General features: G+C 38.6%; 1 protein-coding gene across 1 annotated transcript in view; it reads left to right on the forward strand.

Moving 5' to 3' along the window:
• The window catches only part of LOC132236031 (ankyrin repeat domain-containing protein 26-like), an 82,271-nt gene that overhangs the window by 5,101 nt on the left and 52,748 nt on the right, over positions 1 to 24,422 (forward strand). The window contains exons 2-8 of the mRNA XM_059699418.1: positions 1,560 to 1,733; positions 2,951 to 3,048; positions 16,608 to 16,722; positions 16,884 to 17,057; positions 18,280 to 18,377; positions 19,743 to 19,813; positions 21,597 to 21,660. Coding sequence (XP_059555401.1) covers positions 1,560 to 1,733; positions 2,951 to 3,048; positions 16,608 to 16,722; positions 16,884 to 17,057; positions 18,280 to 18,377; positions 19,743 to 19,813; positions 21,597 to 21,660 — 794 coding nt within the window. The remainder of the gene's footprint in view (positions 1 to 1,559; positions 1,734 to 2,950; positions 3,049 to 16,607; positions 16,723 to 16,883; positions 17,058 to 18,279; positions 18,378 to 19,742; positions 19,814 to 21,596; positions 21,661 to 24,422) is intronic.

A 24,422-nucleotide genomic window follows, 5' to 3' on the forward strand; every position in this document is an offset into this window, starting at 1 on the left:
AAACTTTTTTTTTAGTAAAGAGAGAGAATGTAGAAGATTATTATTAATGCTGAAGTGTTTTTTTAATATATAAAGAGTTATTTAAAAATATTGAACTCTTCCACTATGTGTATGCATTCTCTCAATCCGTTTTTACATGAAATATAACCTGAATACCTATTCTGTAGCAGACCTACTCTACTGAGGACCCTTTCCCTCCAAATCTCAGGCCCTTTCATCCTTACAATTTCATGTTGCCCAATATGAGCCAAATGAGAAGTTCATAATTAAAATATTAGGACATCATCAGGTTGAAGCTTTTTCTCCCTGCTTCCAAACCAAAGTATTTCTGAAAGTAGGAGATTGTAAACGATAACCTGTAACTGGCCTTTTGACAATGTATAATAGTAATAAATACTAATATTGATCATTGGGAACATCCGCTTTCCCTATAATCTACAAATCTAAATATTGAACAAAAGGAGCCATCCTAAATTTTTGAATCCTGACCTTCGTTTGAGTTAAATTTTCTTGAAAATCAAAGTAAGAATTACTTTTAAAATTTTCTTGATTTCCTTTTGTGTCCTCTTTACCACCATAAAGATATTAAGACTTAATATGAATTTAAATGCCAACCATTTGACAAAAGTGCAAGATGAATGTTATAATAAGCAATATTTCCCTTACTGTAAGGTACCATGGATGTCAGATTGTCAGTATATTTTGTATTAATTAATTTTTTAAATGCTGCCAATAAAGGTTGTAAGACATTCTGGATTAAAAATTGGATTCCAATGCCAGAGATGTAAAATTGTGAGAAAATAAGCATTTTAGAAGCATTGAAATACTATGTTCTTTCTGATGCTTATTAAAGGTCTGCAAAGTAGGTATGATGATATTGTTTTACTTAATTGAAATGTTGTTTCTTTAAATTGGTAATAATAATTATTTTCTAATAATTGAGTTATTTTTTCCTGGGCGAAGAACTGCAGTAAATACTTTGCATAGATTCTCATTAAAGCCAACAATGGTGTCCTGTGAGATACCTATTATTTTTATCCCCATTTTGTTGATGAGAAAATTGAGGCACAGAAAGGCCAAGTGATATCTAATAAGTGACAGTTAAAATAGGAACAGCAGCATATTGAAGTTCATCCTCAGGTCATATTCCCTCTATTCAAATAGGGTAAGTAACAAGAACTAATACATATTGTACTGTCTCCAGAAGAAAACTAAATATTTGCTTTGAAGACATAGAGAGAAATGTTTACAATTACGTGGACAATTGTAAGCTTTCACATAGTGCACTCCAAGTTCCTAATGAGTCCTCTCACTTTCATAGGACTGCTCTGCATGTGGCCTGTGGCAAGGGCCAGGCAAGCGTGGTGAGACTGCTAGCACGCAGACGTTTCATACTGAACCTCAGTGATAATGAAAATAAAACAGCTCTAATGCACGTATGTATTAGCCAACTATGTGAACTTGAGATTGGTTTTAATTTAATTACTTAGAAGAACTTGTGGAATGTTTACTTTGCATTACTAGAATTTATCATCTATTTTTTGGAATAATACTTACAGGCCATACTACATGACCAAGAAGAATGTGCCGCTATCCTACTAGACCATGGTGCCGATCCAAATGTAATGGACATCCATGGCAACACTCCTCTTCACTATGCTGTACTCGGTAAAAACACAGCAATAGTGGAAAAGCTACTTTCCTGTATGGCAAATCCAGAAGCGAGAAACGAGGTATAGATCAAGTCACTTTATTTACAAAATATTTGAAATACATGTTTTTACTTCAGTTTCAAGCCTTTTTAAATAGCTGTATGTTTTATTGATATTAAAGAGTAGAGAAGGGAGAGTTAGATAGAAATATCAATGATGACAGAGAATCAACCATTGGCTGCCTCCTGCACACCCCCGTTGGGGAATCCAGCCCACAATCCCTACATGTGCCTCCTGGTCCAAGAGTCAACATTCAACTGCTGAGCCACACCAGCTGGGAACAAGCATTTTCTTTCTCACATACATACACAGAATACAATAAATCAGGCCCTGTCACCATGGAAACAACTCCAAAGCCCAGTTAGGGAGGGCTGGAGAAATGTGGTGTCCATGGAAGGGGCAAAATTTTGCCTCCCAGATACCCTTCCACCCCAGAAGGAAGAACTTCCTGTTAGGGCCTGGGAGTGGGTGATAGGCTGAGAGCCCACAGAGGACTGAAGGCCAGGGGTGTTAAAGTGATGGTGGGGACTGGTTGCTATGCTGACAGTTGCTTAGGAAATGGGTGCTGTTGGGGATGGGTGGGAAGAGCAGACCTAATACCCAGCAAGGGGAGCTGGGTGAGTGCAAGTGAGAAGAAGAGATCTCAGTCCACAGGCAACATGATAACGACAGTATACCAGGATAGATAGTAAGACAGGAACATAGAATCTTGGAACCCGCACTGTAAATCTTTGAGGGGAGTTTTGGGGAATGATATTACAGTTAATCTGCAGAAGAGCGAGTGGAGGACATTTTAAAGGGAAGAAGCAGACAGTGACTGTTCAGAGGTGAGAAGGAAAGGGCTGCAACTATTTTTTTTTTTTCATCGACATCAGCGGATATCTTTTTCCATTGCTTTTTGACAGAATTTAAGGGAAAGAAGGGTAGAGAGAGAGAGAGAGAGAGAGAGAGAGAGAGAGAGAAACACCAATGTGTGGGTGCCTCCACATAGGCCCAGGCCAGGGTTGGGAAACAAACCTGCTATGTGGGTGTGTGCTCTTGAATGGGAATTATATCTGGACCCTTCAATGTGCAGTCCAAGGGTATAACCAGTGAGAGCATGAGCCAGGGCAAAAGGGGATGCTTTTTATTTACTTCCTATAGTATAGGTTTAAGTGCAGAGGATCTTTTAAAATTCTAATATTCAGTTTGGATACATGTAATTGCATGTATTATAAATTGTTTCTTCTGCTCTACAGGATGACTTCACACCACTTTTACTTGCCAAATATGAAAACAATGAAAAAATGGTGGAATTTTTACTAACAAGAGATTCGGAAGTTCATCAGATGGAAGGGTACAATTGTTCGTTCTTTGTTTTTTATTCAGAGAGTACATTTGTTAAAACTGGGGACAGTGAAACAAGGAAGGCCTTAGGATAGATGAAGCACGTGTTAGTTGGAACCATTTTAAGCTGTCAGAGAGGTCAAATAATGCTGCGAGAAAGACCAGACCTTCCTTCCTCTTTTGTCACCAGTTCTCTTCCCGGGTTCACCTTAAATCCTGTAGAGCACCTTTGTTTAGATAGTGGAAGGACCCACATTGCCTTTCCCAGTGCAGTAGGCACCAGCTTGCCTGAGATTCCAAAATTGAGGTTGGCCCCTCAAGTGATCTCTTTGCTATAACAATGAGACATTCCCAAGTGAGTTGAATTTCCTCAGGTTTCAAAATATTTTAAATTGTGTCTCACATGGAAGCCAGTCAACAGAACGCTCTCATTTAAAAGTAAATTATCGGTCCTAACAATTGCTGTGGGTGCATGACCCATCAGTGTCCATGTGTGACAAGTAGGATTCTATCTTCCAAGCCAATTGGGAGTGGACAGGGAGAACAAGCATCATTCTCATAAAGATCTGCTGGTTCACAGTTTGAGGAGGAAGAGAAGGGATAGTAGTAGCCAGGCCAGGTCCTGCCTTCTATTAGTTTTCTATAATTCACATGATTCAAAACAAAACTAAGGGAGCATTTTGCTATCTGAGTTCAGGAGGTAATATATTTGTACATAGATTTAGTTGCAAGTTATACAGTAACTGAGATACCCTGAATCACAAACCACAAATAAAGGGCCAGTAATACCAAAATTAATAGCATTTTCTGAAAACTGTGACATTTCAATGTTAGATACTATGAAAAACCCACATTAGGGTTTCTTTGGGATTCCAACACAGTTTCAACAATTCGAGTTCAATAACAGATTTTTCCTTTGCCTTACTGTTTCTCTGAGCATCTCTTTTTGATGTGTTCTTTCATTTCCGTCTCCTAGCAACCTTCTAAAGTAAGGCAGTAAGATTCTTATTTTGTAGAGGCGGACCTCAAGCCACAGTAAAAGTGACTTGTTTGAGAACAAAGAGCCTTGTTTATTCAACTAGGAAATCTGAGTTCAAAAGACTTGACATTAAGTCAAGCTAAATCTAATTAATTCACTGAACTAGATTGCCTGCAAATCATGACTCTTTTATGTTACTTTTCTTTAAAAATTACATCTTCATAAGAAGTTTGTGGAACTTACAAATTTGAAGTGTGTAGTATAATTAATGTTTTAATATTAACTCTGATATTATCTGACATATGCTGAGAATTTATAATAGTTGGAAAATATTTTTTGTATTTATGTTAAGATGGTAATATCATTTATCACCATTTTTTATTCACAGCCACCAACAAACAATTCCTGAAAAAAACGAAAAAAACAGACTTTTGAAATCTTCTGGAAGTAACAATCTTGGTAAGACTTCTGATAGTGAATTACTCTTGGTGCTCTTTCCATAGATGAATTAAGAGTAAGGTAGATTTGATAATGAAGGAGCAATGAAAAACAAACAATGTGTAAGTTGCACGTGAAGGTTTTCTTAATCTCTCCGTTAATAGGTTAGTATTCAGTATTATTTAAATAATTAATTGTAGGAAATTTTAAAATCTTGGTCAATATTGGTTGAAAAGAAGTTCATTTATTAAGTACTGATCCCTAAAATCCTTTATGATATCTTTATGTAAAAAAAAAGAAGAAGATATTAAGTTCAGATGTTGTATGTTTTCTCTAATTTCACATTGTAAAATATAGGACTTGTTATACAAAATGGACCTTTTGTTTAGTGTTTACAGGCAATGGATTACATTTAGTAAATGAAAACTTCGTTATTTTAAAAACCTTTTTTTAAACATATTTTTAATTATTTCAGAGAGGAAGGGAGAAGGATAAAGAGATAGAAACATCAATGATGAGAGACAATCATTGATCAGCTGCCTCCTGCATGCCCCCCACCAGGGATTTAGCCACGAACCAGGGCATGTGTCCTCGACCAGAATCAAACCCAGGACCTTTCAGTCAGCAGGCCGACGCTATACCCACTAAGCCAAACTTGGTAGGGCTGGAAACCTGTTTTTACATAGTTATTTGTCTCACTAAAAAAGTATCTAAAAGTGAGAACTCAACAATACTTTCCTGGTACCACAAACAAATGGCAAACAATAAGAACTACAACACTTAGTGTGCAATTATCCCAATGAAATTGTGTAGTTTTTTAAAAAATATATTTATATTGATTTCAGAGAGGAACGGTGAGAAAGACAGAGAAACATCAAAGATGAGAGATAATCATTGATTATCTGCCTCCTGCATGCCCCACACTGGAGATCTAGTCCACAAAGGGGGCATGTGCCTTAATCACTAATGGAACCTTGACTTCCTGCTTCATAGGTCAAGCCTCAACCAATGAGCCCCACAGGCTGTGACCTTTGAGGTTGTTTTTTAAGATACCTATCAATAGCACAGAAGTCATAAAGGCAATACCAGCTGAGAATCATAGGATGCTTTAATATTATGCCAAAAAGACCTCGCCATCATCAACTTCATTCCTCCGAAATCAGAACAGAATGAGACGTGTTGATGCATTAGAACAAGATGTTTCCTCCTGTTTGTTGGGTAATTGTCAGGACACTGCAATTTCTTGAGAACAGGAAGCTCCATTGCCATTGATTAAAGATAATCATGATAAATATACAAATTCCCCAACTCGGGACTTAATAAATTATAATAAAAGTACAAAAGTGATTTATAGCAACAAAAATGCCAGTGTGCTACCCAGATGTGGCACCCACTTCATTGTGCAATCTGAACCTGAACTGTGTGAGGACACCTTAGTAGACATTTACCACAGGATTTGTGTAGGTTCATTTTGCAACTTATAGGAAATACAAAGATGAAATATCATTTTGCCCTTGAGCTCATAATATGAGAGCTATCTCTCATTTCCGTGTTTATCACATCAGAATTCTCAAAGAAAATGTCAAAATTCAGTTATTAATTTGTCTGCTTACTGGTGTACTATTGAACTGTCAGGTGCCTTTTAGGTACTGAATGCTATTCTGATGATGCAGAATTGAAATGTTATAAAACACTGTCTTTGCCCTCCTAGAGTTGTTATTGTCATTTCTATTAGTTACTATACTTTATTCAGTGATTGCTAGGTGGTAGAAGACACTAGGAGCTTATCATTATTCTTTTTTATTGGTGTGTAGCATGTGCCAGCAACTTTAAGTCCATGATGAGAATTAGAGTTTTAAAAAACTGGTGAAGCCTTGGCCGGTAGGTCAGTTGCTTAAAGTACTGTACCAACAGGCCAAGTTGTGCGTTTGATCCCTGGTCATGGTCCATACCAGTTTCAATCTATAAATGCTTAAATAAGTGGAACAAAAAAACCAAACCAATATTCTCTCACTCTCTCTTTTTCTTAAATCAATGTTTAAAAGGTGTCAAAAATTGAAGAAAAATAAAGACATGCTTGCACACCCACGACTTCCTCATTTTCTTTCCTCACAGGGATGATGCACATAAACTCTAATGGACCCCAGGAGGCTTATAAAGAGAGCAACAATGGTCACTAGCAATTCATCTTGGGCAAACCCTCTAAACCTGATTCCTTAGTGAGCCTAAGCTAATTTCCCCAGGCTTTTCTTGTTGCACTATCCTGACCATTAATAATAAATGTCCTCTAAAATTCACCTACACACAAATAAAATAAATAATATAAAATAAAAATGTGGGTGGGATTTAAATTAAGCCTGCAGATGAAGAAGGTTTCCAGGTTAAAGGGACTGAGGGTGATGTTTGGCAAGAGGAACGTTAGTCCAAGAGCTATGATGTGCAACTTAACATTGGAGGATTTATGAACTGTACCATTTTAATGTGCAAAATGTGTGCTGTGGGAATGGGTGGGAATGAGGTGAGTGCCTAGCTAAGGCAAGCTTATGAAAGTCTTTAGTACAACAGAGAGGACTAGATCTTATCCTATGACCTTGGGAAATTTATCAGATAGAATGCTTTTAGCTTCAGGTTATAATGGGTGGCCTAATTAAGAGGCTGAAACAATAGGAACCAGGATTGTTTTGGTGGTTCAGTGATGTCATCAGGATCCCAGGTGTTGTCCCTTATTCAGCTGTGAAGTTGTCAGTGCTTATGTCTGCTTTCCTGGTGAGCTACTTAGTGCGGGCTCCAAAGCATCCTCTTCTCGCATGACAGTATGTGAAGGCCAAAGGACTTCTTTGTTCAATTTTAAGTTTTTTGTTAAAATCTAGTTGGCACAGAATATATTACTGTCAAGTGTAATACATAGTGGTTTGACATTTACATATCTTACAATGTGTTCATCCTGATATGTCTAGTAACCATCTATCACCATGACATGTTATTAAAATATTGACACATCCCTTTGCTGTACAGTAGATGTCTGTGGTCTATATATTTTATAACTAGAATTTTGCACTTCTTATTCATATTCTTCTATTTCAGCCATCTCCTCAACTCACTAGCCTCTGGCAAAAATCACTTTGTTATTTGTAGCAATAGGGTGTGTTTTTGTTTTGTTTGCTTTGTGGTTTTAGATTGCACATGTCAGATGGTAAGGTCTTTGTCTTTCTCAGTTCTATTTCACTTAACACAACCCTCCTCTGGGTCCATGGATATTGCTCTAAATAGCAAGATTTCATTCTTTTTATGTCCAATTAATATTATATATACTAGAGGTCTGGTGCACAACAATTTGTGCACTCCGGGGTGGCGGGGGGGGGGAGGTATCTCAGCCCGGCCTGTGCCCTCTCGCAGTCTGGGACCCCTCGGGAGATAACAACCTGCTGGCTTAGGCCTGCTCCTGGTTGGCAGAGGGCAGTCCCAATCCCTAGGTGCAGCACCTGGTTGGGCTCAGAGCAGGGCCGATTGGGGAGTTGGGGCGCCGCCCCCTGTCATGCACAGAGCAGGGCTGATCAGGAGGTTGCGTTGCCACCCTCAGTCACGCTCAGGGTAGAGCTGATAGGGAGGTTATGGCCCTGTCCCTGTCACACACAGAGCCGCAGGGCGATCTGGGGGTTTGGTCGCTGCCCCCTGTCACGCAGATCCCGGTACCTGAAGGCCTCTCAGCTCCGCTGATCCTGGTGCCTGGAGGCATATTACCCATTAACTATATAGAATAGAGGCCTGGTGCATGGGTGGGGGTCAGCTGGTTTGCCCTGAAGGGTGTCCTGGATCAGGGTAGGGGTCCCCAATGGGGTGCGTGGCCAGCCTAGATGAGGGGATGATGGCTGTTTGCAGCTGGTCACACACCCTTCAGGGTGGGGGTCCCCACTGGGGTGCCTGGCTAGTCTGGGTGAGGGGCTGAGGGCTGTTTTCAGGCTGGGACTGAAGCTCCCAACTGCTTCTTTCTTTCTTTCTTTCTTTCTTTCTTTCTTTCTTTCTTTCTTTCTTTCTTTCTTTCTTTCTTTCTTCCTTCCTTCCTTCCTTCCTTCCTTCCTTCCTTCCTTCCTTCCTTCCTTCCTTCCTTCCTTTCTTTCTTTCTTTCTTTCTTTCTTTCTTTCTTTCTTTCTTTCTTTCTTTCTTTCTTTTTTAATTCTGGGCCAGCTTTAGCTCTGAGGCTTGGCTCTAGCTCTGAGGCCTCAGCTGCTGAAAACAGGTATCTGGTTTGTTTCAGTTCTATAATCGAAAATCTGTATCAACTCCAGCTTTGAGATCCCAGGTCTCTGAAAGCTGGTTTCTGGGGTTTTCTTTAGCTTCTATATTTGTTACAATGTTTTTTCAACTGCAACCTCAGAGGCCGGCAAGGCAGGCGGGGTATGTTGCAGTCCTCCGTCACTGAAGCAAGCAAGCCTCATGTTCAGTTTAAGCTGCCTGGCTGCCCGCCGCCATCTTGGCTGGCAGTTAATTTGCATATCACCCTAATTAGCAGTCGTACGCCAATAACCATGTTTCTCATTTATTAGATAGGATTGCATCTTCTTTATTCATTTATCTATATAGGGACACACAGTGTGATTATATATCTTGGCTATTGTAAACAATGTTGCAATGAACATAGGGGTGTGGATTTCTTCTCAAATTCCTGTTCATGTATTTTTTGGATAAATATACAGAAGTGGAATGGCAGTTCCATTTCCAGCTTTTTTGTAGAATTTCCATGCTGTTTTCTACAATGACTGTACCATTGACAATCATGTGAATAGTACACAAAGGTTTCCTTTTTCTTCATATCCTCGCCAACACTTGTTATTTATTTATATGTTGATGACAGCCATTCTGAGAGGTGTGAGCTGGCACTCCATTATGGCTTTCATTTGCATTTCCTGATTAGTGATGTTGAGGTATGTGCTTCCTTTAATTTTTTAAAAAATATGTTTCTATTGATATTTAGTGAGAGAAGAGAGGAAAGGGAGCAAGAGATGGAAATGCCAAGAGAACAATCACATTGCTCAGCTGCCTCCTGCCCACCCATACTGGGCATCCAGCCTACAACCTGGGCATATGCTCTAAATGGAATCCAACCAGCCATCTCTTGGTGCATGGGATGACTCTCAATCCACTGAATCACACTGGCGTGGCCTATATGTTTCTTTTAATTTGGAAGAAAACTGATTGCCTTGCATTTGACTTCCCCTTCCTAACATATTATAGGCTTGGGTTACATCACATAGTCGTTCCTAAACCAGTGAGTGTTAAACTAGTTACTGTGATGAGCTCAGTATAATTATTTCTCTTCTTGGAGCTTGGGAGATACCACCTTCATTATGAAGCATGACAGTGAATGTCCAAATAGAGTTGTGGTTTTCCAGGAAGTGTGGAGTCTGAGGTAGGGAGCCAGCATATTTACTGCAGGGTTTCATTGTAGTTTTGAGCAGAAGTGTAACAAGACTGGATTTGATTAAGGCCCTCTGGTTGTGATATGAAGTAGGTATCAGCAAGATTTGCCTGTACAGGGTCTAATTTTAGGCCATGTGGTCCGTCATATCTACTCAAGTCCGCCATTGTACTTTGAGAGCCGTACTAGACAATCTTTAAGTGAACAGGCATGACTGTGTTCCATTGAGACATTTCTTTACAAAACCTGATGGCAGCTCGTATTTGGCATGTGGTCCTTCATTTCCTGAGTCACCACCCCCCCATGTAAATGATAAATGAAAGGAAAACACATAAGGAGACTGGGAAACAAAGGAAGATTTTGCCTCCTTGGGCTAGCATCAGTCTACTTTGAAGTTTTACTTATCCATGCAGAAATGAATCATAAAGTTCAAGTTATTCCATTTAAAATGTCATTGTTTATCTAGGTCTATGCCTTTCTCATTTTTCTGTTCAAAAATATTCTTTATTAATTCAAGAGGGAACAATAATGGTGGGATTTTCCCCCAGTGAGAGCCATCTGTTAAGAGCCTTTGTTTCCATACCTGTTGAGTTTGGTGGAATATCCATGGATATCCCTACATTCTGGGTAATATTTCTTTGAATTTTTGACTTGTCCTGGCAACAACTGCCTTTAATGTGCAAGCCATGTTTTTGGTTTTATAAGAAATTAAGAAAAGGATTGAGAGGAAATAGAAAGAACTCTGCAAGCACTAGAACAGTATTACATGACATGGGATAATTATTGTTTTTCTGTAGCTATCCCAGTTATTTAACTGATAACCACTATTGCAAAAAGGATTAAAGCCTGCTTAGTTGGAGAAAATTGTCTGTATGGGGGCAATGTTTTTGAGAGGAACTTCTATATTCCAGGATATGTTGCCAATCATTTAGATTCTGTATCTTCTATTCTGAGTAAATATGATTGCTGCTTGTTCAACTTTGTTTTCTGACATTAATGTTTTATGTATCCCTTTCATGCCTTTATTTCCATAGTTACTGATCTGCAGAAATCTCTAAAACAAGCTTGGAACAAAAGAAAATCAAAGAAAGGTATTCTATGAAATCAAGTTCTGACTATAATCTTGTATCAACCCAAATATAAAAACTTGCATAATGAAATTGTGTGAGAGGTTCCTAAACCCTCACCTAAGTTTGCTTTTCACTAGAATGATTCACGGGACTCAGCATATAGTTATGCTCCTACCTGAGATTTATTACAGTGAAAGGACAAAAGCAAAATCAGCCCAGTGAACAGGTTTGTGTGACAAAGTGTGAGGGACACCAGGCACAAGCTTCTAAGAGTCCTCTCCCTGTGGACTTACCAGGATGTGCTTAATTATTCCAGTGTCAAATTTTCACCACACAGATGAAATGTGTAATCTACACGTCTTCTTATACTCACTGTCAAGGTTTTCATGGCACGCTACTCATATCAGCATCTTCCCCATAGCATGTACCAAAATTCTAGATTCCCAGAAGGAAAGCAAGTGTTCAGCATGAGCCTCATTGCTTGTGCCATTCTTTGGGCACAGGGGGCCACTCTTATCAGATAGGGAAAGGTGAGGACCCCCTCCCCAGATTCAAGTTTTCAGACACCAATGAAAGGGTAGCCATTTAAGCAGGACATTCTAAGGATAACAATCTTAGGCCTGCTGCATGAAATGTTTCAGCACAGCAGAATGGCCTTCACTGAATTTTTGGCATTGACCTACTTTTTTTTTTTTTAAAGCCAGTAATATAATAATATAACATGGTACTGGTTTCTGTCGCATGATGCATAAATGCTTGCATTGCTGGTTCTTTTTCTGACTCTTGTTGAGTATTTAACAGGTATTTGTACATAAATTACTAGGGCAATATTAGGCAATTATAAGCTCTCTTCTCCCCAATTAATGTTTCAGAATAATTTTAGATAAAATTATCATAATGATATCTGATTTGAAATTATGATAAAACGTATCTTTCAATTACATGGATGATTCATTTTGGTTTATGTTGCACTTAATCCCTGCTTGTAATTATAAAGCAAGATAGTCAATCATATTTATCAGTTATTTTCTTTCCCTAGTATATGGTTAAAACTCTTGGCTTTATTTATGTCTTTTCAGATGGCTAAGTAAATTCTGAGGATAATACCCATATTCTGATACTTTGATCTTTATATTAATTTACAAGGTGACTGTGTCTTGAAAATAGAATAAATATGTTGACAAATGTTAATAGCATGTTTCACAGAAGCTGTAAAAATTTAAGAAGACAGTTTTAGAGCGGGTTTAGGTGCACAGCATAAAGGAGGAGAATGTGCAGAGACTTCCCATCAACCCCACATCCCCTACACACAGCCTTGCTCATTTTTCCCCCCTGCACCAGAGAGGCATTTTGATGAACCTGTATTGACCCATCATTATCAACCAAAGTCCATAGTTTACATTAAGATTCACTCTTGGTGTACATTTTAGGGGTTCTAACAAATGTTCGATGGCAGCAATCCACCATTAAGATTTTCACATAGAATCATCTCATTGCCCTAAAATCCTCTGTGCTCTGCTTATTTATTCTCCCCCTTCTCTCTTGGCCCTGGAAACCACTGATCTTTTTACTGTCTCCATAGTTTTGCCTTTCCTGTTTTATATTTGGAATCATACAGTGGGTATCTTTTTAATTGTTTAAAACATTCAAATGTCAAGGAAATTGGCTGTAGTTTTCCAAGACGTTCTTTGTCCTTTCTGGCTTGTTGTTGTTCATCAGCATAGGCTCTGATGACACATGCCATACAAGCAGAACAAGCTTGATTTCTACAGGCATTTGCCACCTGCTGGGCAGAGTTGAGAAAAATGACCTCATGCACTACTGCAGAGCCCTCACTGTCTTTATACAACTGGAATCACAGCCTTTTCTACTTGTCTTGCAATTACAAAAGGTTCCAGAATGTATCTGTTCCTTATGTTTTGAAGGGCTGCGAAGTGTAGTGCCTGGCAACCAAGCTTTTTTTGTGATAGAGTGTTTCATCCTAAACGAGCAAGTCTTTACAAAAGAACTGGAGAAGTTGAATTGTGTTATGGAAAAATAAGTACACTCTTCTAAACCTTCCGAGTGAAAAGAGTCCAGAAAATTCATGCCATAGAAGTTTGATGCTGTTAGTTTATGTTTCTGCTTCTACTATCCATACCGTTTTCTGTCAGCCTAATGGGGTTTGTTTGAGATTATGTTCATTGTAAATATTAGATCACATTCTTTCTTTCTTGCATTTGATATATTTAAAAAGAGAAAGTAAGTGTTCTTAATGTATTAATGACCAACCAATAATATGATTAATATTTCCTCTGGTGTATGGTGTGTGGTTCCAAAGGAATACTTTTTTTTAAAATATATTTTATTGATTTTTTACAGAGAGGAAGGGAGAGAGATAGAGAGTTAGAAACATCAATGAGAGAGAAACATCGATCAGCCGCCTCCTGCCCATCTCCTACTGGGAATGTGCCCGCAACCCAGGTACATGCCCTTGACCAGAATCGAACTTGGACCTTTCAGTCCGCAGGCCGAAGCTCTATCCACTGAGCCAAACTGGTTTCGGCCAAAGGAATACTTTCTAACAAAGCATTACTCAGGTACTTTTAATGTCCCATATTTGTTTTTATTGTTTTAAAATGTATTTTACTTTTTTCTTTAATAGTACGTGAGAGAACTGAAGAAGAGGCCTTATTCAGGTAGGACTTTGTGGATTTGTAAAAACAATATATTACCTACAGGAATGCAGAGAAAATAAACTAACAGTTGTAGAGTAGTCTACTATTCGCTAGACCCTATATTATGTAACTAAGCCGTGTTATATAGTCATCACAATAACTTTCAAAGTAGCTTTCCTATTGTAATAATTAGGCAAATTTTTATTGATGAGGTAACTGTGGTTCAGGGAGGTAGGTTGTTTGACACCTGATTCTATAGTTAGCGAGTGACCACCTTTTTGACTTCCAAATCTATTCTGTTGTCCCTCAACATATCTGATAAATTCCTGTGTAGCACTGCCTTGAGATACAGATGCGAATCAGATGAACTCAGAAAGTAAATCTGACTGTGTGTTAACTCGGATTCAGAGTTTATCTAAGAGGCCTAGTTAGTCCAAGCACTTAGGTTACTATTCTTGACAATTGTAGTGGCAGCAGTAAATAGAATCTTTTTCTTCCCGCTAAAGCTTTTGGGATCCTTATCAGTTAGCTATTGCCAGACAACAAAAGCGTTTACCTCGACAAGGCCTGGTGAGGTTAAAATGACTTTTTTATCTGTAAGTAGAGAAAATCTATGAATAAACCACTTATCTTAATTAAATTTGGCATGTACTTAGAGGATATCTCTAATTGTTTTCTCTATTTATTGTCTTCCCACTCTGGTTTTCTTTTCAGGCTTGTACCTTTGCCTACTTGTGTGAGGTTTATTTCCTTTGTTGCTATACGCTTTCTTTCCTATTCCATGACTTCTTGACTTTAAAAATTCTTATTCTCTACTTTTCTGGGTGTTTCTTTCATTGTGTAATTTTTTTTCCAATTCTGCTTGCTATTGTGTTCTCCAGTTTTCTATAGACACAATCAAAGGCACATAGAATTTCAAGAATTTAAGAAAGCCTAGAAATTAATTGAACACAATTCCCTCTAGCTCTTCAACCATTGTTTAATGACCTGGCCAAGTGGAGTATTAGAAATTCAAAGAGTTTAAAATGACCTATTGGGTTATAGTAAATGGTGGAACTGACTCATAAATTCAGGTTGATGAGTGTAACAGTCTTCCTTCTTTATCTTTCTGCCGCTGAGTTTCATAATAAAAATATGGAGAGTGGGTAAGAAGAAGAAGAAGACGAAAAGTTATAAAATATAAAATATATATCTATCTACTGGAGGCCCAGTGCACGAAATTTGTGAAAGAGTAGGCCTCCGCAGCCATGGCAGCATCCTGGATCCCTCCCTTGCAGCCTTGGAGGCTGCCTGGATCCTGTGGCTACAGCCCGTCTTCCTCTGGAGGGTTGTCCAGAAGGATGTCCAGAAGAACGTTTGGACTAATTAGCATGTTATGCTTTTGTTATTATGAGTTGTCAATTGAATCTAAAAATCTAAATAAATGAACAAGAAATCTAATGAACAACAACAAAAACAAAACGATGAATAAAATAGTACCAGAGTCATGGAAACACGGAATAGACTTTTGTATGTCAGAGACAAGGGGAACAGAGGGGCACAAAAATATTAACCTAATATTTTACCTATGGACACAGACAATAGGGTGTTGAAGGCCTGGGGTAGGGCAGGAGCCAGGTGGAGGGTGACAATATGGGGAAAAAAAGTTGGACATCTGTAATACTCTCAACCATAAATTTTCTTTTAAATGAGAGAAAATATAAAAGATTATTATTAATGCTGATGGGTTTTTTTAATCTATAAACATTTATTTAAAATATTGAACTCTTCCACTATGTGTGTGCATTCTCTCAATCCATGTTTACATGAAATATAACCTGCATACTTATTATGTAGCAGACATATTCTACTCAGGATCATTTCCCTCCAAATCAGGCCCTTTCATCCTTACAAATTCATGTTGCCCAATATGAGCAAAATGAGAAGTTCATAATTGAAATATTAGGACATCATCAGGTTGAAGCTTTTTCTCCCTGCTTCCAAACCAAAGTATTTCTGAAAGTAGGAAATTGTAAACGATAAACTTTAACTGGCCTTTTGTTAATGTATAATAGTAATAAATACTAATATTGATCATTGGGAACCACCGTTTTCCCTACAACCTAAAAATCTAAATATTGAACAAAATGAGCCACTTAAATATTTGAATTCTGACCATCCTTTGAGTTAAATTGTCTTGAAAAATCAAAACACAAATTACCTCTAAAAATTTTCTTGATTTCCTTTTGTGCCCTCTTTACCCCCATAAAGCTATTAAGAATTAATATGAATTTAAATGAAAACATTTGACAAAACTGCCAGAGGAATGTTACGGTTAGGAATATTTCACTTAATGTAAGGTACCATGGATGCTAGATTGTCAGTGTTTTTTGTATTACTTAATTTTATAAATGCTGCCAACAATGGTTGTAAGACATTCTGAATTAAAAAATGGATTCCAATGTCAACAATGTTAAATTGTGAGAAAATAAGCATTTTAGAAGCATTGAAATACTATGTTCTTTCTGATTCTTATAGTCAGTCTGCAAAGTAGGTCTGATGATATCGTTTTACTTAATTGATATGTTGTTTTTGTAAATTGTTAGTAATAATAATGATGATGATACTGGTATTATCTAACAATTATTGAGTTATTTTTTTCTGGGCTAAGAACTGTACTAAACACTTTGCATAGATTCTGGTCTCCTGTGAGATACCTATTATCTTCATCCCCATTCTGTTGAAGAGAAAATTGAGGCACAGAAAGGCCAAGTGATATCTGATATGTGACAGGTAAAATAAGATCAAAACCAAGTTGAGCTGAATCCCCAGGTCATCCTCTCTCAATTCAAATAGGCTTCTCTTCACTAATGTGTTGAGTAACAAGAAGTAATCAATACTGCACTGTCTCCTGAAGATAATGAAATATTTATTTTGAAGGCATAGGGAGAATGTTTACATGAACATGGACAATTGTATGCTTTCATGTAGTGCACTCTAAGTTCCTAAGGAGTCCTCTCACTTTCATAGGCATGCTCTGAAGGTGGCCTGTTACAAGGGCCATAAAAGAGTGGTGAGTCAGCTAGCACGCAGACGTCGCCTATTGGATCTCTGTGATACTGACAATAAAACAGCTCTAATTCACGTATGTATTAGCCAACCATGTCAACTTGAATTGGGTTTAATTTAATTACTTAGAATAACAATGTGTTTATCCCATTTAACTTGAAGCCTTCGGTGAAAATTGTGCCATGTTACTTTGCATTCCTAAAACTTATCATCTATTTTTTGCCATAATACTGACAGGCCATTCAGTATGAGCAAGAAGAATGTGCTGCTATTCTACTAGAGCATGGTGCCGATCCAAATGTAATCGACATCCACGGTAACACTGCTCTTCACTATGCTGTCCTTAGTGAAAACACAACTATCGTGGAAAAGCTAGTTTCCTGTATGGCAAATCTGGAAGTGAGAAATAAGGTATACATCAAGTAACTGTATTTACAAAATGTTTGAAATACATGTTCTTACTTCTGTTTCAAGCCTTTTCTTAAAAAATAATGTATGTTTTATTGACTTTAAAGAGAAATGAAGGGAGGGTTAGATTAAAAATATAAATGATGACAGAGAATCAACCATTGGCTGCCTCCTGCACACACCTGTTGGGGAATCAAGCCCACAAGCCCTACATGTGCCTCCTGGTTCAAGAGTCAACACTCAACTGCTGAGCCACCCCAGCTGGGAACAAGCATTTTCTTTCTCACATACATACACTGAATACAATAGATCAGGCTGTGTCACCATGGAAACAACTCCAAAGCCCAGTTAGGGAGGGCTGGAGAAATGTGGTGTCCATGGAAGGGGCAAAACTTTGCCTTCCAGCTACCCTTCCAACCCAAAGGAAGAACTTCCTGTTAGGGCCTGGAGGTGGGTGATAGGCTGAGAGCCCACAGAGGACTGAAGGCCAGGGGTGTTAAAGTGATGGTGGGGACTGGTTTCTATGCTGACAGGGGCTAAGGAAATGGGTGCTGCTGGGGATGGGTGGGAAGAGGAGACCTAATAACCAGCAAGGGGAGCTTGGTGAGTGCAAGTGGGAAGTGCAGGTTCCAGTCCACAGGCAACATGATGACAACAGTATACCAGGATAGATAGTAAGACAGGAACATAGAATCTTGGAACCCGCACTGTAAATCTTTGAGGTGAGTTTTGGGGAATGATATTAGAGTTAATCTGTTGAAGATGGAGTGGAGGACATTAACTTTATAGGGAAGAAGTGGCCAGTGATTGTTCAGAGGTGAGGAGAAATGGGCTGCTAGTATTATTTTTTTTTCCTCATCAACGCATATTTTTTCCCATTGATTTTTGAGAGAATTGAAGGGAGTGAAGGAGAGAAAGAGAGGGAGAAAGAAGGATTGAGAGAGAAAGGAACACCAATGTGTGGGTGACTCCCCATAGGCCCAGGCCAGGGTTGGTTATCAAGCCTGCTATCTGAGAACGTGCTCTTTAATGGGAATTAAACCTGGACCCTTCAATGTGAAGTCCAATGGTCTAACCACTGAGAACATGAGCCAGAGCAAAAGGGGATGCTTTTTATTTACTTCCTATAGTATATGTTTAAGTTCAGAAGATCTTTTTAAATTCAAATATTCAGTTTGGATACATGTAATTTTATGTATTATAAATTGTTTCTTCTGCTCTACAGGATGACTTCACACCACTTTCACTTGCCAAACATGAAAACAAGGAAAAAATGGTGGAATTTTTAGTAACTAGAGGTTTGAAAGATCATCAGGTGGAAGGGTACAATTGTTCATTCTTTTATATTTTATTCATAGAGTACATTTGTTAAAGTTGGGGACAGTGAAACAAGCAAGGCCTTAGGATAGAAGAAACAAGTGTTAGTTGGAACCATTCTAAGGTGTCAGAGAGGTCAAATAATGCTGCAGAAAAAGACCAGACATTCCTTCCTCCCTTGTCACCAGTTCTCTTCCCGGGTTCACATTAAATCCTATAGAGCATCTTTGTTCAGATAGTGGAAGGTCCCACATTGCCTTTCCAAGAGCAGTAGGCACTAGCTTGTCTGAGATTCCAAAATTGAGGTTGGCCCCTCAAGTGATCTCTTTGCCATAACAATGAAACACTCCCAAGTGAGTTGAATTACCTCAGGTTTCAAAATATTTTAAATTGTGTCTCAGATGGAAGCCAATCAACAGAACCCTTTGATTAAAAAGTAGGTTAATTGCCCTTACAATTGCTATGTGTGCGTGACCCATCAGTATCCATGTGTGACAAGTAGGATTCTATCTTCCAAGCCAATGGGGAGAAGGACATGGAGATTAAGCATCGTTTTCATGTCATAAAGATATGCTGGTTCACAGTTTGAGGAAGAAGAGAAGGGATAGTAGTAGACCAGGCCAGGTCCTGCCTTCTATTAATTTTCTATAATTCACATGATTCAAAACAAAACTAAGGGAGCTTTTTGCTATCTGAGTTCATGAGGTAATATATTTGTACATAGATTTAGTTGCAAGTTATATAGTAACTGAGATACCCTGAATCACAAAACACAAAGAAAGGCCAGGTAATAACCAAAATTAATAGCATTTTCAGAAAACAGCAACATTTGAATTTTAGAAACTATGAAAAACCCACATTAGGGTTTCTTTGGGATTCCAACACAGTTTCAACAAATCGAGTTCAATAACAGATTTTTCCTTTGCCTTACTGTTTCTCTGAGCACCTCTTATTGATGTGTTCTTTCATTTCAGTCTCCTAGCAACCTTCTAAAGTAAGGCAGTTAGATTTTTATTTTGTAGAGGAAGACCATGAGCCACAGAAAAGTGACTTGTTTGAGAAGAAATAGCTATATTTATAGAGCTAGGATGTCTGAGTTCAAGAAACCTGCCATTATGTCAAGCTAACTCTAATTAATTCACTGAACTAGACTGCCTTCAAATCATGACTCTTTTATGCAACATTTCCTTAAAAATTACATGTTCATAAAAAGTTTGTAGAACTTACAAATTTGAAGTGTGATGTATAATTAATGTTTTAATATTTACTCTGATATTCTCTGAAATATGCGAAGAATTTACAATATTTGGAAAATATTTTTATATTTGTATTACGATGGTAATATCATTTATCACAATTTTTTATTCACAGCAACCAACAATCAACTTCTGAAAATAAAGAAGAAAGAAGTCCTATGAAATCTTCTGACAGTAACAATCTTGGTAAGACTTCTGATAGTGAATTACTCTTGGTGGCCCCACCATAAATGAATTTAGTGTAAGGAAATTTTGATAATGAAGGAGCAATAAAAAACAAACAATGTGTAAGTTTCATGTGAATGTTTATTGTATTCAGTATTATTGAAAAAAATTAAGTTTAGGTAATTTTAAAATCTGGGTCAATATTGTTTGAAAAGTTCATTTATTTAGTATTGATCCGTAAAATCCTATGTGATATTTTTATGTAAAAAAGAAAAAAATATTTTAAGTTAGGATGCCATATGTTTTCTCTATTTTCACATTGTAATAGACTGGACTTGTTATATAAAATGGACATTTTGTGTAGTTTTTACAGGCAATGGATTACATTTAGTGAATGAAAGCTTGTTTGTTTTTTAATGTTTTTTAAAAATATTTTTATTTATTTGAGAGAGGAAGAGAGAGGGAGAGAGAGGTAGAAACATCAATGATGAGAGAAAATCATTGATCAGCTGCCTCCTGCATGCCCCCCACCTGGGATTGAGCTGTCAACCAAGGCATGTGACCTTTAACAGAATCAATTCCCAGACCCTTCAGTTCATAGGCTGAGGCTCTCTGACTGAGCCAAACTGGCTAGAGCTGAAAACCTGTTTTTACAGAGTGATTTGTCTCACTAAAAAAGTCGCTAATAGTGGGAACTCAACAATACTTTCCTGGTACCACAAACAAATGGCAAAGAATAAGAACTACAACACTTAGTGTCCAACTATCCCAGTGAAATAATTTTTTTTAGTAATACTTTTATGGATTTCAGAGAGAAAGGGCGAGGGAGAGAGAGAGAGAAACGTCAACGATGAGAGGTAATCATTGATTATCTACTTCCTGCATTCTCCATACTAGGAACCTAGCCCATAAAGGGGGCATGTGCTTTAATCACTAATGGAACCTTGACCTCCTGGTTCAAAGGTCAACCCTCAATCAATGAACCACACTGTCTGGGACCTTTGAGGTGGTTTTATAAGATACCTACCAATAGCACAGAAGTCAGAAGGGAAATACATGTTGAGAATCATAGGTACTTTACATATTATGCTAAAAAGGCCTCACTATCATCAACTTCATTCCGCAGAAGTCAGAACAGAATGAGATATGTTGATGCATTAGAACAAGATGGTTCCTCCTGTTTGTTGGATAATTGTCAGGACACTGCAATTTCTTTAGGACAAGAGGCTCTCTTGGTATTGATCAAAAGATAATCATAATAAATGCTGTATATAAAAACCCAACTCGGGAATCAATATATTGTAAAAAAGTACAAAAGTGTTTCACAGTGACAAAGATGCTAGTGTCCTACCCAGATTTGGCACCTACTACATTTTGCAATCTGAACAGGAACTGTATGAGGACACCTTTGTAGACCTTTACCAGAGGATTTTTGTAGGTTGATTTTGTAACTTATAGGAAATACAAAGATGAAATATCATTTTGACCTTGATCTCATAATAGGTGAGCTGTCACTGTTTTATGTCTGTGTTTATCTCATCAGAATTTTCAAAAAAAATGTCAAAATTCGCTTACTAATTTGTCTGCTTACTGGTGTACTATTTAACTCTCAGGTGCCATTTATGTACTGAATGCTATTCTGATGTTGCAGAATTGAAATGTTTTAAAAACACAGTCTCTGCCCTCCAAGAACTTGTTATTGCCATTATTATTTATTACTATACTTTATTCAGTGATTGCTTGGTGGTAAAACACACTAGAAGCTTATTATTATCATTATTTATTCTTTTTTATTGGTGTGTAGCAGGTGCCAGCAACTTTAAGGCCATGATGAGAATTAGCTTTAAAAATGTGGTGAAGCTTGGCCGGTAGGTCACTTGCTTAAAGTACTGTACCAATGGGCCAAGTTGTGGGTTTGATCCCTGGTCATGGTCCATACCAGAACCTACTCATGAATACTTAAATAAGTGGAACAAAAAACCAATGTTCTCCCAATCTCTCTTTTTCTTAAATCAATGTTTAAAAGGTACTAAAAATTAAAGAAAAATAAAGACATGCTTGCACACCCAAGACTTCCCCATTTTCTTTCCCCACAGGGATGATTCTCCTAAACTCTAAGGGACCCCAGGAGGCTTCCAACCAGTGCAACAATGGTCACTAGCAATTCATCCTGGGCAAACCCTCTAAACCTGACTTCTTAGTGAGCCTGGGCTCATTTCCCCAGGCTTTTCTTGTTTCACTATCCCCAACTTTAATACTAAATGTCCTCTAAAATTCGCCTACGCACAAATAAAATAATTAATATAAAATAAAAATATGGGTGAGATTTAAATTAAGCCTGCAGATGGAGATGTTTGCCAGGTTAAAGGGGCAGAAGGGTGATGTTTGGCAATAAGAACATAAGTCCAAGGGCTATGATGTGCACCATAACTTTGGAGGATTTTTGAGCTGTACCACTTCAATGTGCAAAATGTGTGCTGTGGGAATGGGTGGGAATGAGGGGAGTGCCTAGCTTAATCAAGCTTATGAAAGTCTTTAGTACTACAGAGAAGACTAAATATTATCCTGTGGCCTTGGGAAATTTATCAGATAGAATGCTTTTAGCTTCAGGTAATAATGGGTAGCCTAATTAAGAGGCTGAAACACTAGGAACCAGGATTGTTCTGGTGTTCAGTGATGTCATTAGGATCCTAGGTGTTGTCCCTTATTCAGCTGTGAGGTTGTCAGTGCTTATGTCTGCTTTCCTGGTGAGAGAATTAGCGATGGCTCTAAAGCATCCTATTCTCACATGACACTATGTTTAGGCCAAAGGATTGCTTTGCTCAATTTTAAATGTTTTGTTAAAGTCTAGATGGCACACAATATATTACTTTCAGTTGTGTGACATAGAGGTTTGACTTTTACATATCTTATGATGCATCACCATGGTAAGTCTAGTTACCATCTATCACCATACCATGTCATTACAGTTCTAGAGGCCAGGTGCATGAAATTCATGCATGGGGGAGGGGGTGTGTCCCTCAACCCAGCCTGCACTCTCTCCAATCAGGGACCCCTCAAGAGACTTCTGACTGCCCGTTTAGGCTTGATCCTCCTCGGATTGGGCCTAAATGGGCAGTCTGACATCCCTCTCACAATCCAGGACTGCTGGTTCCCAATTGCTAGCCTGCTTACCTGCTCATTGACCCGAACCACTCCTGTGCCAGCCTGTTAGATGCCTAACTGTTCCTCTGCCAGCCTGGTAACTCCTAACTGCTTTACCCTGCCAGCTTGGTCGCCTTATGTCCTCCTGTGCAGGACAGGTTGCCTCCAATTGCCCTCCCCTGCTGGCCTTGTGCCCCCACAACTGCCCTCTCCTGATTTTCTGGGTCTCCCCCAGCTGCCCTCCCTTTCAGGCCTGGTACCTCCCTACTTCCCTCTTATGCTGGCGTGATAGCCCACAACTGACCTCCCCTGCTGGCCATCTTGTGTCCACATGGGTGCAGCCATTTTGTGTGTTGGAGTGATGGTCAATTTGCATATTACCCTTTTACTAGATAGGATTGACACATTCCCTTTGCTGTACAGTAGATGTCTGTGGTCTATATATTTTATAACTAGAATTCTGCACTTCTTATTCATATTCTTCTATTTCAGCTACCTCTTCAACTCACTACCCTCTGGCAAACATCACTTTGTTCTTTGTAGCAATGGGGTGTGGTTTTGTTTTGTTTGCTTTGTGGTTTTAGATTGCACATGTAAGTGAGATAAGATATTTGTCTTTCTAAGTCTTATTTCACTTAGCATAATCTCCACTCAGTCCATGGATGTTGCACTAAGTGGCAAAATTTTGTTCTTTTTTATGTCTGAGTAATATCACATATATTGCATCTTCTTTATTCATTTATTTATATGAGGACACCTAGAGTGTTTATATATCTTGGCTACTGTAAATAATGGTGCAGTGAACATAGGGGTGTGGATATCTTTTCAAATTCCTGTTCATGTATTTGTTGTATAAATATACAGAAGTGGAATGGCAGTTCTATTTCCAAATTTTTGAGAAAATTCCATGTTGTTGTCTACAATGACTCTACCAATTTACAATCATATGAATAGTACACAAAAGTTTTCTTGTTCTTCATATCCTCACCAACACTTGTTATTTATTTACTAGAGGCCTGGTGCATGAAATTACTGCACCGGGGAATGGGGGTCCTTCAGCGCAGCCTGCCCCCTCTCACAGTCCAGGAGCCTGCAGTGGATGTGCTGCTGATGGCTTAGGCCAGCTTCCCATAGGTAGCAGGCCTAAGCCACGGTCTGGCAACCGAGGCTTAGAGCATGAGCCGTGTGTGTGTGTGTGTGTGTGTGTGTGTGTGTCCTCTGGGACCTGCCCCCAGCCACATTAAACGCTCGGAGCAGTCGTCCCGTGTGTGTGTGTGTGTTTGTCCCCACTTGGGGCCTGCCCCCAGCTGCATCAGAGGCTCATAGTAGGCACCTAGTGTGTGTGTGTGTGTGTGTGTGTGTGTGTGTCCACTGAGGGCCTGCCCCCAGCCACACCATGGAAACTTGGAGTAGGCACCCCCCTGTGTTGATCTCTCAGACTCCTGGCTGTGCCTGCTTGTTGTTCTCTCCCTTGAGCAATGGCCAG

This window comes from Myotis daubentonii, chromosome 1, assembly GCF_963259705.1.
Source record: "Myotis daubentonii chromosome 1, mMyoDau2.1, whole genome shotgun sequence".
NCBI classification, from domain to species: domain Eukaryota; kingdom Metazoa; phylum Chordata; class Mammalia; order Chiroptera; family Vespertilionidae; genus Myotis; species Myotis daubentonii.